This window comes from Uloborus diversus, chromosome 4, assembly GCF_026930045.1.
Source record: "Uloborus diversus isolate 005 chromosome 4, Udiv.v.3.1, whole genome shotgun sequence".
NCBI classification, from domain to species: Eukaryota; Metazoa; Arthropoda; class Arachnida; order Araneae; family Uloboridae; genus Uloborus; species Uloborus diversus.
Window position 1 is genome coordinate 45,013,684 of NC_072734.1, and position 15,465 is coordinate 45,029,148.

General features: G+C 32.8%; 1 protein-coding gene across 1 annotated transcript in view; it reads left to right on the forward strand.

The window, feature by feature from the left end:
* The first annotated feature begins 216 nt into the window (after positions 1-216).
* LOC129221325 (microspherule protein 1-like) overlaps positions 217-15,465 on the forward strand; it is a 40,491-nt gene continuing 25,242 nt past the window's right edge. Inside the window, exons 1-5 of the mRNA XM_054855792.1 lie at positions 217-286; positions 3,589-3,663; positions 6,737-7,062; positions 7,229-7,267; positions 10,579-10,659. Of these exons, the coding sequence (XP_054711767.1) occupies positions 3,609-3,663; positions 6,737-7,062; positions 7,229-7,267; positions 10,579-10,659 (501 nt within the window). The 5' untranslated portion in view covers positions 217-286; positions 3,589-3,608. The remainder of the gene's footprint in view (positions 287-3,588; positions 3,664-6,736; positions 7,063-7,228; positions 7,268-10,578; positions 10,660-15,465) is intronic.

The window sequence follows — 15,465 nt, forward strand, 5'->3', positions numbered from 1 at the left end:
ACTTAATTGAGTTTATACTTAGTTTCAAGTAGCTCTGAGCTTAAAATTTTCGATTTTCTTTTTGCTGTGTTCTGGAAATTGTTTGAGACTTAATAAATGAAAGCCGAATAACAATCAAAAAATAAATGTAGGCGTGGCTTAATGTAATCATATGCAGAATGTCATACATCCCGCCCATATTCATCTTTGGAAGATTTGCGCTGCGCAACAGCTACTCTTCGTTGGTTCGTAAAGTAAACAAACAAAAGAATTCGCAGGGGTTTGTCCCTCGAAAAGCATTGTGGAGGTAAGTACAAAAAGTGATTCAACTGTTATTTACCCAAAAAATATTACAATCGGTTGAAAAACAGATAAATATTTTTCAGTTCACAAAATTATGTAGCTTTAATGTGCCCCTTTCCAAAGAAAATAGTATCCTGATTTTGTTGCATATTTGAACTTTGTTAACACAATTTCATTCATTTTTGATTCATTTGGAATGTTATTACTTGGTTATTACACTCGACTGTAACTTCTCATGTCATTATGGAACATAAACTTGACGGAGTTGAATAGAAAATCATGTATGTTGAATGAAACTGCTGTCATTTGAATAAACATTATTGCTTGATACAGGGGCGCCTAAGTTTAAGAGCTTTCCTATCCCCTCACCAAAAAAAAAAGAAAAATCAATTTGAATTTTGACATCTTGAATTCAAATTATGTTTTTCGCAGTCACGAGTGTGTATGTAGGCGTATATGTTTGTGTGGGGGGAGGGGGTATGTGTTTGTGTGAGGGGGGTTTGTGTGTAGGGGTATGTGTGTGTGTGTGTAGGCATGTGTGTTTGTGTCTGTGTGCTGGCATAAGTGTGTGGGTAGTTGTGTGTATGAATGTGTGTGTAGGCATATGTGTTTGTGTCTGTGTGCAGGCATGAATGTGTGGGTAGTTGTGTGTATGTGTAGGTGTCTCTATGTACCGTGTGTGTATGTGTTTGTGTGTGTGTAGTTGTGTATGTATGCACGTGTGTGTAGGACATGGATGCAACTTGGAGACGGCTTTCGCTACGGTGATGGTGCGGAGGGTGGCGGTGGTTAAATAAATAAAGTGATAGAGAGGACGCCAAAAACAGTCAAATGAAAGCAATAAGCAGTCGTGATAGCTCAAAAAAAAAGGAAATTTCAAAGGAAAAATTCAAATTTCCAGTTAAATTTATATAATACGGTGGCACAATGCATGCATGCGGAAAAGCAAATTTTGTGAATAATTTGCGAACAGATGAAAAACGATATAAATGTATGCCATAACTTGAAGAAAATCAACAAGACTCATATACATTTAAACTATCAGAGGTTTTCAAAGTGGGTGCTGGAGGGACAAGCAAAGAGATTACGGTATCTGTATGTATGTAAACATAAATAGATGCGAACAACTGTGCAGGCGCGGATCCACGGGAGGGGAACTGGGGGAACGTTCCCCCTCCAAAATCCCAAGTGTACCTAAAAATTTTCAAAAGAGAGTACAGGAATAATTCCGTTTTTCAAAACTTGAACTATAAGAAAGGCGCCAGAAAAAGTAAGGAGAGAATTTCAAAAGCGGATCTAAAAAGAGGAACTGCTGGAATGTCCCCTCCCCCCCACACACACACTTTAGAACGTGAACTAAGGCACCAGGAAAAGCAATTAGGCTACAACAGAAACGGATCCATGGAGGGAACTGGGGGAACCTTCTCCTCCCCTCAAAACCCCCATATATATCTAAGAATTTTCACAATAGAGTGTAGAAAAAATCTTCTGTTTTATAGAACTTAAACTCGAGGAAAAGCTCCAGAAAATTCGATCAAACAATAGCAGAGGCGGATCCCTGGAAGGGAACTGGGGGAACGTTCCCCTTCCTCTAAATTCTCATGTGTACTTAAAAATTTTCACAACGTATTACAGCGAAGTTCTCCAGTTATATAGAACTTTAGCTTGAAGAAAGGCGCAAGAAAAAGATAGGAGAGATTTGCAAAAGCGGATCTAAAGAGGAGAACTGGGGAAAATTCCCCTCTTCCCTGCATAAAAATAAATAAATAAAGACAAACCTGTTTAAACTGTTTTTTGCATTTATTTGGTGAAGGATTGATCATTACATTTAAAGCTACTGCAATTCAGTGGCGCTATTAGAGGTGGAGGCTGGGGGGGAGGACAGGGCGACAGGATCCGTGATCCCCCAGAAGGCCAAGTAGAATGTTTTTGTAAAACATTTCCTATAATTAAAGAGAACAATAGAACGTACCTTGGAAACAGTCGCCTTTTTTAGTCGGTCTAAAAATAAGAAAGTCTTCATAATGTCGGAAGTCCGCTTCCTCTGCCAATACCTTTAAAGCGCGTCTCAAATCTTGTTTTCAGGACTTCAATTATAAAAATTTTAAAGGGGAGAACTACCTAACACCTCACATTCTAATAACATCGAGAATCGTTTAAAATTGCTTTTTTGGAGCTTCAGTTTTGAAAAATTGCCAAACCCCTGACGTTACCAAATATGGTCTACAGTCATTTTTTTAAGATCTCGATAACGAAAAATTTTCGGACAAGGGTCCGAATGCTCCTGTAGAAAATCTGAACATTAAAAAATTAAGGTTTTGAAAAATTTAATGGGGAAAGCGTTTAAATCCTTTATCACTGAATATCGATCAAAAACTTCGTTTTCTTGGACTTCAATTTCGAAACATTTTTTGGGAAAAGCCCCAGAACCGTACTGCTCGATGTATTGTCAAAGTTAGTCTGTAACTGCGTTTTTGGAAATTCAATTTCAGAAAATTTAGCGGAGGGATTTTCGATTTAAATCTATTTTACAAAAAAACAGAGGCAGCCCCCCAAAAAAATCCCATTTCTGACCCTACCGTCAATAAATATCGCCTATAATTGCGTTTTTAAAACTTTAATTTCCGCAGGTGGCCCCCCAACCTTTCTTTTTCGTAACATCACCAGAGGCCGTCTAAAACTGCGTCCTTATGACTAAAATTTCAACATTTTTTTTCAACAACCGCCCTATCAGATGGTGAAAATTTTAAAAGTGCACCCTCTATAAAACTTTTGTGGTTGAACCACTGGTGCAAATATTATTTCCTTTAAGCACATACAAATAGAAAAATGAACAAACTTTTTAAACTAATTATTTAAGAATTGTACTTTTAGAATTTGTAATGAACACATACAATAGAGAGGAGGTTCATAAGAGGCATTTAGAAGCAGTAGATACGTTGTAAAACTCAATATTTATGGTTATTTTTTAATGAGTAATTTCATATAACTCCCCCACCCCCATAAACATACTTGCTAGAAAAGTTCCCCTGCCAAATCCATAGTCTGGATCCGCCCCTGCAACTGTGTGATACTAGTGATAAATATCACGGGTGCACCAATTTTTCATTCATTTTGGGGTATTTGTTTCTTTTAGGTAGTAGTAAGCTTGCTGCTATACGTAAATAATTAAGATCATCACTTGAAGATCATCAAATCCTAATCTTTTTCATCTGTTTATAGCTAAAAATTTAAGCATGTTATTCAAAGTGTTTAACATCTTTCTTACATGTATATTCAATTCTGTTTTTATTTCTATCCTTGTAGTGCATTGAAAATACTTTGTAATGAGTCTTCAAATGGCTGGAATTAGTGACAGTTCACAGGAGGCATCGAACACTGGTATGGTCATATTTTATTTTAAGAAAATAATCTACTGCGCATAGTTAATAAGGCATTAATTATTTCATTAACTAAACACTCACTGTTCTTTAAAAAAATTAAGATTTTGAAATCATTATAAAAAAATTTTTAAACATACTGGCTGTAGAAATATTAAGTGTAAAAATTTGAATTGTGTTCATTTTGTTGCCATTAAGCTTTCACATTCTATTACTCTTCATCACAATGCTGATCTCCTTTTTCTGTTCTAATACTACATTGTAATAGTTCACTCTCCATTCATTGATTCATTTGGTTGTAGTGTGCAATTTAAAATAATGCAAGAGGTTTTTTTTTTTTTTTTTTTTTTAAAGCATGCCAGTTTGAAAACCAATGATCTCCATCAAAACTAATAAAGAGCCAAAAAATCGCTTGGTATACATTTTAACTTTTTTAATGTCTACAATTTCTTGTGGTTTTGGCAATGGGGCAACTTTTAGAGTACTTGTTTTGACAAAACAAACATTAATTTACTTAACTTGCCAATGAATTGAGACAATTCAAACTTTGCCAGATATCAGTAATACAGTTGAACTTGCTTATAATGAGCGCTAAATTAATGAGAACCTGGATTTAGCAAAGTCAGAAAGATTTTAATTGGTACAATTTTAAATCTATGGGAATATAACTTGCTTTCAACAAGCAAACCCCTCTTAAAGCAAACAATATTTTTAGAATTCAAAAATATTCTAAGGCTTTCCAGCTCAGATTATGCTTGAAAAAATTCTTTCAATATTTTGAACTCAAGCAAAAGTTAGTGGCCAGTCATAAAATCAAGAGAACAAGTGATGACGGTCCCTTTTTTTAATTTGTAGAGTAGAGGAGCTTTTGAAAATATGTGTTTGTTCAAACCAATATTATCACTTATGAGGATATTGTGGCAAATATTCAAGCTAATGCAGAGGAAAAAAATAATGAAAAGGATGATGACGACAAATAAGTGTGAAGAGTTTGAAGCTGAAGAATCCTCAACGTACTCAATTAATTTTGATGTGCTGAGAAGCTTCAACCCTTTTTTGAGGCAAGAGGTAGCTGTGATGCTATGAATATTCTTCTGAATCAATAACACAGGAAAGAGACATTAAATTAGTTTAATGCAATTTAACCTACTTCTTTAGTTCCGTACTGAAGTAAGAAAAAATATATACTAATTTGTATGCTATTTTATGTACTCTTTTTTTTTACGAGTACTCAGTTACAACTAGCAAATATTGCAGTCTTTTCACGCTCATTATAAGCAAGTTCTCATGTTTTTCTTTTCTTATTTTGCCATTTCAAATACAATTTTCTTAAAATACAACGGCTACCAGCTTTTGAAATCAAGAAACATATTTGTTGTTAGCTCTTTCACAATGAATCTCTGTTATGTGGTTCATAAATTTTATCAATGTAGTATAATATTGTTGAGGAGCTTATGTGCTATGCTGGTCCAAGTTCAGTTGAATAACAAGTCATCTCTGTGTATATGGCAGGCTTTCAAACTCAATAGAGATTTCAGGCTAAAAGGTGTGTCTACATTAGTTTAACTGGAAAGTTAAATAGTCTCAATTAAATTTTTTAAAAAAAGAGGAAGATGCCTGGTTTTCAGACTGAAGTATTCAATTAAAAAGGGAAATTGTAATAGAAGTTTTGTTGTAGAGAAGGTGCTTTTTTTACTATTTTGTGCTTCACATGCACAAAATACAAGTATTCCCCCTTTCAATGTTTAAAAAATCATCAAAACCTAGCTTTTTTTTCTAGGGGTTTGTTTTACAATTTTGACTATTCTTTTCTGGCATAAAACCAGAGTATAGGACCCACTCCTATTAGTCCCATGTCCAAAAATTTTTTACCTTGTAAAAAAATGAAATAAACTATTGGAAGCATCGCATTTTGCATAGTCAAGAGTCGCATTGCAGATCTTCAGTAAAGAACCTGCCAGTATTATTCAAATTACATTCAAAAATTTAATTATGACTTAAAAATAAACTTGAATATGCTTATAACGTATTTTTAATATTTATATTTCTGGGTATGCACCGGCTCCATCATTTATCACTTCTTTATATAGTGAAATATAATGGGGGCAGTGTATCCCCAGAAATATAAATATTCATTAATGCTATCTTATAAGCATACTTAAGATCATTTCAATGTTAATTATCTCGACTCTGACTATGCAAAATGGGATGAATCTTATCTTTTTTATTTAAAATAATTTTTTTTAGAACATATGGTTCATAGGAGTGTGTTCTATATACTCATGTTTTGCAGAAAAAGAAGTGAAAAAAAAGTAGATTTTGATTATTTTTTAAATATTTAAAGGGGAATACCCCCATAAGTCTCCCCAACGTGCTTCAAATCTTCATAATTTTGAACTTTGCACATCTCTAGCTCTTCAGAAAAGTGTTAATGACTAATACAATGCTCCCTTCCCCTTTAAATAAAGATAATGGCCTATAAAACTGAAAAACAATTGGGGGGTGCCATACCCAAAAAGTGGGACATGTAGGTGAAAAATGATGCTCATATTTGTATTCAGAGGGTCCTTTGCATGAGGATGAGCAAGAATTGTGTCAGAAGCATTTTGAAGGGGTTTTTTTTTTTTTTTTGCCACACACCTATTGAAGATTATTATTTTATTAATAAGTCTTTTAATATTCAGTTTAAAACATTATACTCAAAACTGACAAAATATTATTTATATTCAAATTGAATTATAGTGAATAAGGGAAATGAGAGAGTAACTTTCAAGACTGAATCTTCAGTTTTGTCACGCATTCACTAGCATGAATGTTTAGTTTACTTTTGTGATGAAGTTTCATAAACTTCAAAGGGGCAAGAAGGGTATATTGAGAACTGTAAAAATGAGTGCAGGGTTGATGCCCTCCAAAAAGTTCCTGGGGGAACACTACACTATCTGAATAATTATTCTTCTTCACTTTTATTTTTTAAACACTTTCAACAAAGATAAATTTGTGAAAAAATAACTGATTTAGATGTAGTATTCATATTATTAATTCTAATTTGTGATTATATTCTAATTATCTTTCAGCTTCACCAAAAATTTTTATGAAAGCTGAAGTCCCTGAATTGCCAAGTCCTGGTATTTTTGTAAATAACCCTTTAATGAAGCCTGGCCAAATATCGACCGAGCAATCACAGAAACGTAGAAGCTCATCTCGTTCTATCAAACGTAAAAAATTTGATGATGAACTGGTTGAAAGCAGCTTGATCAAAACAAGTCGTGCGAGGCCACAGAATGTGCCATTTACTTTGCTATCACAAGCTGTATCCTTGTCGACTCCTACTTTGGCAACCCCTACTCATATTCTTCCAAGCACTAGTCAGTTACATGTTGATGTTCCTGAAAAAAAGAAGGTATGGTTTTTTAGAAAATCTGCACTTAAGACTTAGTTTTCAAAAATGTAATCAAAACGAAAAAGGGAAAATGTTAATCTTACTCAACCTATATTTCAGTATTATCATTGTCTTGTGTGCTTTATATTTATGTGTTAGTTTCTCAGATTTTGAAATTTTCTTGCAGCAAACTCGACCCCCTCAGAAGAGAATCAAAAAACCAAAAGTGAGTATAAAATATACGCATATCTTAAAATCTGTGCCCTTATTATAGTGATCACTGGCTGATTTTTTTTTTTTTTTTTTTAAATAACGATTTATGAGATTTTGTTTTTGTAAATTTTTACACAAACAGTAGCAGGGTTCATCAATATATATCACGATATGTATCCAATATTTATTTTGAAAATGTCATGACATTTTCAATACAGTCGAATCCCGACTTATGCGAGGGATGCGTTCCAAGACCCCTCGCGTAAGTCGGAATTTTGCGTTGTGGAACAACGTATATTTAGAAATTTTTTATAAGCATACCCAATTATTTCAGACATGTGTTAACACCCCTCAAATTGTTTTAAGCAATTTTTTAGCTACATATTACCATATGTTTTATAAAGAACTGACTTTTTACTGTATCTTAGAAAAAACTTTACAATTTAACATGATTACTCTGTTATGAAGCACAAAATCAATGATCAATAAAATACATGTACTTTAACAGAAGGGTACTTACAGAAAGAACATTACTGCATTATAATAGCACTGAACAGTAGATATCGTAATTTTAATTATAATTTTAAAATTCATGAAGTTTATGCAGTGTGGGAGCACTATTATTTCTGGCTTGGCTTCCATTTTCATGATGTTTGTATTTTGCTCAGACACTACCCTGCGAGCTTCATTATTAAAACTAAGTTCTGAACTTTTGCAGATTTCCTTTTCTTGAACTTTAATTGTACGTATCGAAGATTAACTCATACCTAATTGTCGTGCTACCTTCGAGACACTTTATAATTGTTGAAGCATCGAGAATCTTTACCTTTTCTTGCATTGTCAGAAACTTTCTGTTTTTCTTTCCACTTTTGCTAACTTGAGATGAAAGTCTTTGTTTGGAAACCATTCTGTTTTATCAACGTTCATAAAAAGGAAAAAAAAACGTTCAGAATCGGAGCAGTAATTTGTATAAACTAAAGCAAAGCGTTGTTTAGACTAATACAATGTGTGAACTTCCACTGTCAGTGATGCTAAAGGGACGAAAGTCTGTTCACAAAACCAATATTTAGTGTCAACGAAGCCCATTCTAATGCTCCGCTGTTCTTTTCCAAAAAATTTCATGTTGCAAGCGAGTAATTTGCGTCAGCAATAAAAAAAATTTTCTCATAAAAAAAAAAACTCTCGTTATAGCCATTTCGCGCAAGTCGGATCGCGTTGTAGAGGGATCCGACTGTATTTATTTTTTGAACTACAATATTTGTAATATAAAAATATGTGTACTAATCATATTAATTGGAGAAGTCAGGCAAAAAATAGATCCAACTGGAAGAAACTTATGGAAAAGGTTTGCACTCACAATGGGTTGTTGAGTCAGTGATATTGATGATGAATCATATTAATATTTTTTAGGTATTTTTATAGTTATATTACAGTAATAATACTTACAATTTTATTTTTGTTTAGAACCTTAGTCTAAAAATTTAAATATGATCATTTAGAAATGATCTGTTAAATGATAGTCGTTCCATGTCAAGTGACCTCGTGTTCTCCATCCGACCATCTCTCTTTTGGATAAAATTTTGTTGTGTTTGAAACCAGCCTATGCAAAATTTCAGCTTCCAAGATCCTAATCCTGATGATCTAGGATGCCTCAGATAAAGGGCTCCAAAACGAAGGATCAGCTTTATGAAATTAAATGTCATGTTTAGACTAAAGTTGCACAAAATGTTACCACACTGGAGGCTTGAAATTTTGGGAGTTTAAAGTAATTTTGATTGTTAATACATTCTATTATTTTTGTGAGTTTGAGCTTATTAGGTAGTTTTTGTGAAGCACATATATAAACTCTTGACAAAGCGCCGTTAGTTCTTTCCAGGGTTCTTACGGGTCATGGAAATCCTGGAAAGTCATGGAAAAAAAATAAGCAAATTTCAGACCTGGAGAAGTCATGGAAAATTGAAAATTTCATTGAAAGTCATGGAAATTTATTTCAAGTCATGGAAAAATGTCCTGAACAAAGAGAAAGTAACAGTAACTAAAGGAGCATTAGAAATCTTGAGTGATTTAACTGTATAGCACACATAAAAGCTATTAAAAGTGGAAAATTGAACGATCCCAAAATCAAATCTGAATTTTGAAATCTCATTGCATCCATATCTATTGCAGCCGCTTGTCTTTTTTTGCGATGTGATTTTACTGCTTGGACATCATTTATTTTGAATTTACTGTTATTTTCAACACTTCTTATGTTTCATATTCTGTAGTAGCGAAATTTCACGTTCTTAGTTTTGCCACGCCCACTCAAAAAGAAAAAAAGCAATTCAATTGCATCCGAGTTCGATTCCATCACTCTTAAGAACTTTATTATTAAACTGATCAGAGTTTATCTTCATTTGTTGAAGATTTTAGAAAATAAAGGTCTTTAGTCAGGCGATAGAATTCAGAAAAAGAGGAATTCTAATACTCTAAAACAGTAGTGCCCAACATACGACCCGCAAAACTAATCCATGTGACCCACTGCTACGTTCAATGTCAGGAATCAAGCATGTTCTGGAATTTCTGTTTCTATTAATTTATATGCATTTAAAAATGTGCAAATAAGTAAACAAAACAAGTATACTTTTGAATCAGAAGATTGATTCATTACTAAAGGGTTTTTTCAAAAAAGATCTGATTTAGAAAAACATAAAAAACTATGTGGCTTTACTTTAAAGAATCAAAATACTGTCAGGTAACGTGGATGATTAAATGCACTGTTGACACTAAAAGGCAACTTTTGAAGCAAATTTATTGAAACTTAGTGATGACTCATTCAACCTTTGTCCCATTCAATATCATTCTGCCTGTTTATAAATAAAATATGTGACATTTAAGCATCATCAAATTTGTTTTACTGCATTTTTACTTTACTTAAATTTATATGATGAAGAAGAATAAGAATAGTTTTTTTAGGTGTACACTTATATTTTTCCCATTACGAGTAAGTGCTTCAATGAGGCTGTGGCATTCATGTAGACGTTTCGCTAATGCTCATTTCCAAAAATTATCGAGTTTGAGATTAAATAGTGCTATTCTTTTCGAGTAAAGAGGTCATGAAAATTTTCACTGAAGTCATGAAAAAGTCTTGGAAAAGTCATGGAATTTTTTTATCCAAATAGAGTATGAACCCTGTCTTTCTGTAATGCTAAATAACAAAAGAAAAGCATAGCATCTCTTAAGAACATTGTATTATGCATCTCTTGATGTTGTAAATTTTTGTGATGAATTTCAGAGTAAGTAACTTATTTAAATAATAGATATTTTTAATTGTTTTTCTTTTTTTAGAACAATCAAACTCATTTAACTAAAGATGTTAGCAGATGGAAACCAACTGATGATCTTAATCTTATTCTGTCCGTCCAACAGGTATGTAATGCTTTTGCTAGGCCATATTTACATGATTTCTGCCATCTTATCTAAATAGGATAGAGTTAGCTGAGTTTCCTAACATATTTCAAGCAGCATATTAGAAAAAATATGCAATGATCCCTTCTTTCTCTGTCCTATTTCACTCGTAGGATTCTTGTTCATTTGATATTATTATTTATCGTATGATGAAGAGCATATAATGAAGAAATATGTTAACTTTCCATTAATGTTTTTACAAACTAAATCTGAGTTGTATAGGACTGCACCTCTAACCCTCTTATTTATTATGTAGAGAAAATTATTGAGCTAGAGAAATATCTGTTGCTTTCTGTATTAATGCAGAAGGATTAAATGAAATTTATCTTTGAAAGCATAGTTCATGTTTACTATCTTATTTAGTGTAATGTTTACTGTTTTTTTAGTATAAAAGTGCATTTGGAAATTCGTTAGCAGACATTTTGTACTTCTTTGTAGGAAAATTGCCTTAGTTTTTTTTAAATTTATTTTTTTTAATTCTTATACTAGTCTTCAAAATCCTTCTTAACCAATTCCCTTAACCAGGTGAAAAATATTTTCCACCTCAAAGCGAACACAGCGTACCTTACTTAACCAGTTGCATTTCACTACACTATGATAACCCCTTTCTCTTTGTTTTGCTACAGGGATTTGAATATTATTTTTGCAGTCGAACATGAACTTGAAATTTATGTTCGCAATCGGTTTTCTTGATTAGAAAGTACTGTATTTTTTATGCAACAAAAGTGTATGTCTGCTGACATTCATGGAAATAACAATTAAATTTACAAATTAAAAAATGAAGAAAACAAAATAAAATATATCAAAAATAAGAACAATCAGTTTTCATACCTTTAATTTATTTTATGTTTTACATTATGATTTTATCAGTTTTTTTATATTTATTTTCTTACTTATTTATTCGCTGATTTTTTTTTTATTCAAAATTTTGTACTCTATTCCTTTTTTTCTAAATGTCATTTGTAGTATTCACAGCTTTTACAAAACAAAATAGAAATTATTCCCTAATTATATTTTCATAGCTATTATATGCAAACATGAGCAATTGATATTACGTTTTATGTTTAGAAAATTTTCAACAAACAAATGAGCAAAATAAATTAAAAAAAATTACTTACAATAATACGGAGAATTGTTGTTTACCGAATCTTTGAAAAATCTAATATACACTCTAAAATTATTTTAGGGGGTTATTGTTAGCATTCACAGCTTTTACAAAACAAAATAGAAGTTATTTCCTAATTATATCTTCATAGCCATTCTATGCATACATGAACAATTAATATTAGCTTTCATGTTTAGAAAATTTTCAACAAAGAGATGAGCAAAAGAAATTAAACTACTTACAATTTTACATAGAGTTGTGTATCAAATCTTTGAAAAATATTATTTACACTCTAAAATTATTTTTACTAAATTTTTATCAATCCAAGTAAGTTCATTGTAGTAAAGATATTAGGTATGCTTGCTACCTTTTGGAGTCTATATAAGTTCATTTAAACTTTTAAAAATTCTTCTTTAGTGTGGTAAATTTCGAAGCACAGAATAGCACACAAACCTACATCACAGTCACTGCACACTATACAAACATCTTTTCAAATTCTTTTAAAATTAGCAGTTCTTTTGCTGGCACACTATACACCTCCTTCTTGGTTCCATTTTACATGGTGTAGGTGGGATGTAACTTAAGAAATGCCTTTCTCAGTTAGGTGCAAGATATTAACAGTAACTGTCATTCTTGCTGGAACTATAGTAACTTTGAAGTTTTGAAATTTCTCAATAAGTCTTTCTGCAAGCTAGACACGAAAGTCTAAAAATTCCAGGTACTTCTGATTTTTTTCGATACAGTATGTAGCTGTTGAAAATAATAATGTTGAGAAGGTGACGAAACCTTTTTTTATAATACTTTTGTTTGCCTTCTCATAGTGGAATAATATGAGAGTCTTTGATCACACTTATCAACTCCTCCCATGTTTGCATCATAATCCACAACAACTGATGGTTTCATGACATATTTTCCTCTTTTTTCAATACATTTTTGGGTGGCATCGTGTACAGTTGATAGCATGCATACATCTTTTGCATGCATCTTTTTAATCTTTCCATTTGAGGGCTAACATTTTTCCCTGTTGAAAGGCTGTTGTGCCCCCTTTCTCCAGGTGAGAAAATTTAAATTCAGCGAGTAAATTTTTTCGATTTCTTTTTACATTCCCATAAGCATCTGTTTTGTAGTTGAGCAATTCTTCAAATAACTCAGGAGACTTGTAAAAGTTATCAGTGAACAAGCAATACCCTTGATTTAAAAGAGATTTTATTACAGTCAAAACGCACTTTGTTGCCAAGTACTGATCTTTAAATTCCTCATCAAATAATGTTGTTTTTTCAACATACACAGTGAGTTTCCACACGTATCCAGATGTTGCCTCAGACAAGACAAAAAACTTAGTACAAAATCTCACCCTCTTTGTAGGAATAAACTGGATCCAAGACAATCTTCCTTAAAATTACATCAGAGACTGGTCTATAGAAATATCTCTTTCCAGAATATATGCAGTTGATATTTTTTGCCAAGGTGCTCAAAAATGGGCCAAATTTTTTAAAGTTTCAGTTCTGGAAAATCTTCTGAAGCAGCATCATTATTGAGGAAATGCAAAAATTTTGTTAATAAATAATACCTTTTCTGAGGTATCACATTTCGGAAGAAAGGTGTTTCTATTGATCTCTTTCTTGTCCAAAAAAGACTTTCTTTCGGCTTCTGTACAATGCCCTGAATAATGGAAATCGTTAACAAAACTCTTATTTCTTCCGGTGAAGTAGGTTTCTATTTATTAGCTTTAGAGTGGGGCTTTAATGTCGCATATTTCAGGTAATCTTTGACATATCTGTTTCATATGCAATATGTTCAACAATATCATCACTAAAAAATATGTTAAAATATTCCATTGGATCAGCAGCGTTTTGGATAGATTCTTTTAAACCTGGACTTCCCGTGAATGGAAATCCAGGAAGAGGCTGTGATACATCATTTTTGCTGATTTTGCACCAATCTCTCACATTTGACAAATTATCGCTAGAATCTGATTCTGAGTCACTTTGGGAATCATCGAAATCTGATTCACAGCTGTTGTCATCCGAATCATAGCTACTGTTTTCTTCATCATATGAATCAAGTAGTAATGAATCATCCATATTTTATGATATTCGAGAAAAAACTTCAAATAATATATCTGATTAATTTTTCATTAACGCTTAAAGCAGGATTCTATAAAGAAGTGACTGAGAAATATTCAAATATCTTTTCCAATGCACAGCAAAGGAATGAAATAACCGTAAACAGTGCAACTGCTTGAATGGTTTGCTAAATGGGAAGAGGCATTACTTGCTGGTGACTTTTGATGCATTCAAGTTTCCTAACAAAGGAAAGAGTTCTTGCTTGTTGTTCATTTATTCTAAAATGCAGTAAATGTAATCTCTCCTGGGAAAAGAGCCGAAATCATTTGCTTAAGCATGGAAAATTTTTTAAAAGCTAAGGGAATCACAAAAGATAAAAACTGAATCAGTGGCGCCGACTCCATGGGGCCTGAGGGGGCCCGAGCCCCCTCAAAAATATTTTTCAGGGGGCAGGGCCCCCACAATAAATCAAGAAAATTATTAGTCATATTATGCTTTCTTAACTCATAAATTTATCTTTTATTTTCCTTGTTTGAAGATAGTTTACCTTGTAAAATACATTCAGTAATGAGTTAAAACAAATAATTATTATGGTAGTAAGCAGGTTAACTGAAAATGAGTGGTGTGAATAATGATGGTGTTACGGTGCTGCAAGCACACTAAGAATTTGTCCCAGTGCGCAAACTTACGGGTCAAGTCTGTAGCTAGTGGGAATCGCTGCGGCGCGCTCTTCTAAGTGTTGCTGATCTGGAAAAAATATATGAGGGTTTGATTTGTATATTAAATGAGAGGCGTGATAGTTTTGAATGCTTTTGGGAATTGTGTTTAAAAGGAAAACCTTTACAAAATGATGATCCTTTCGCTTCCTTGGAATCGATGTATACCAAAGAAGTATGAATACAACAAAGCCAGCTCACTGCACACTTTCAAAATCCCAAAGTAGTACAAGGCAATACATTCAGGTTTGTAAAAAGGTACAATCTTGCATTATTGGGCGGTTTACATCAACTGGACTCGCATAGGTCATTGCAGTTGAACAAGAGTGCTTGCTTTTATTAAACAAAAGTGAAACAAATTTTGAAAAATCAAGTGAGTTTTTCAAAAATGACCTAGACATTGAGAAACTGCATTTAGACTTGAATATGTCAGCTGATATCACTAATGAAAAAACAACTGGTCTTAAAAAACATGCGTTAATTAAATTACCTTTTTACAAAAATACTGTGCGTGTTTGTATTTATTATTTCTTTTTTTCAAAGCCAAAAAATATGTGTCAGGCTTGTCGAGTTTTCGGGGTTCTAATGTTGATTAAATGACTTTAAAATGCTTTAAAAAAAACTTTGAAGCTCACTATTTTTGATCTGAAATTTAGAAAATTTCCCGTGGCAAGACCCCCCCCCCCCTTTTACAATATTTTTTTTTAAGTCAACACCTCTAGGAGTGCCCTTCCATGCAAGTCAAGTGCCCTATCTTTTTCGATGCCTCCCTACGGCACTGCACGGCTCCCCGTAGAAAAGAACAAAAAACTGTCTCTTTCTAAGACAAGTGACATGATTTAGTTGAACTAGAAAATTTGTATACCATTTTTTAGATTGT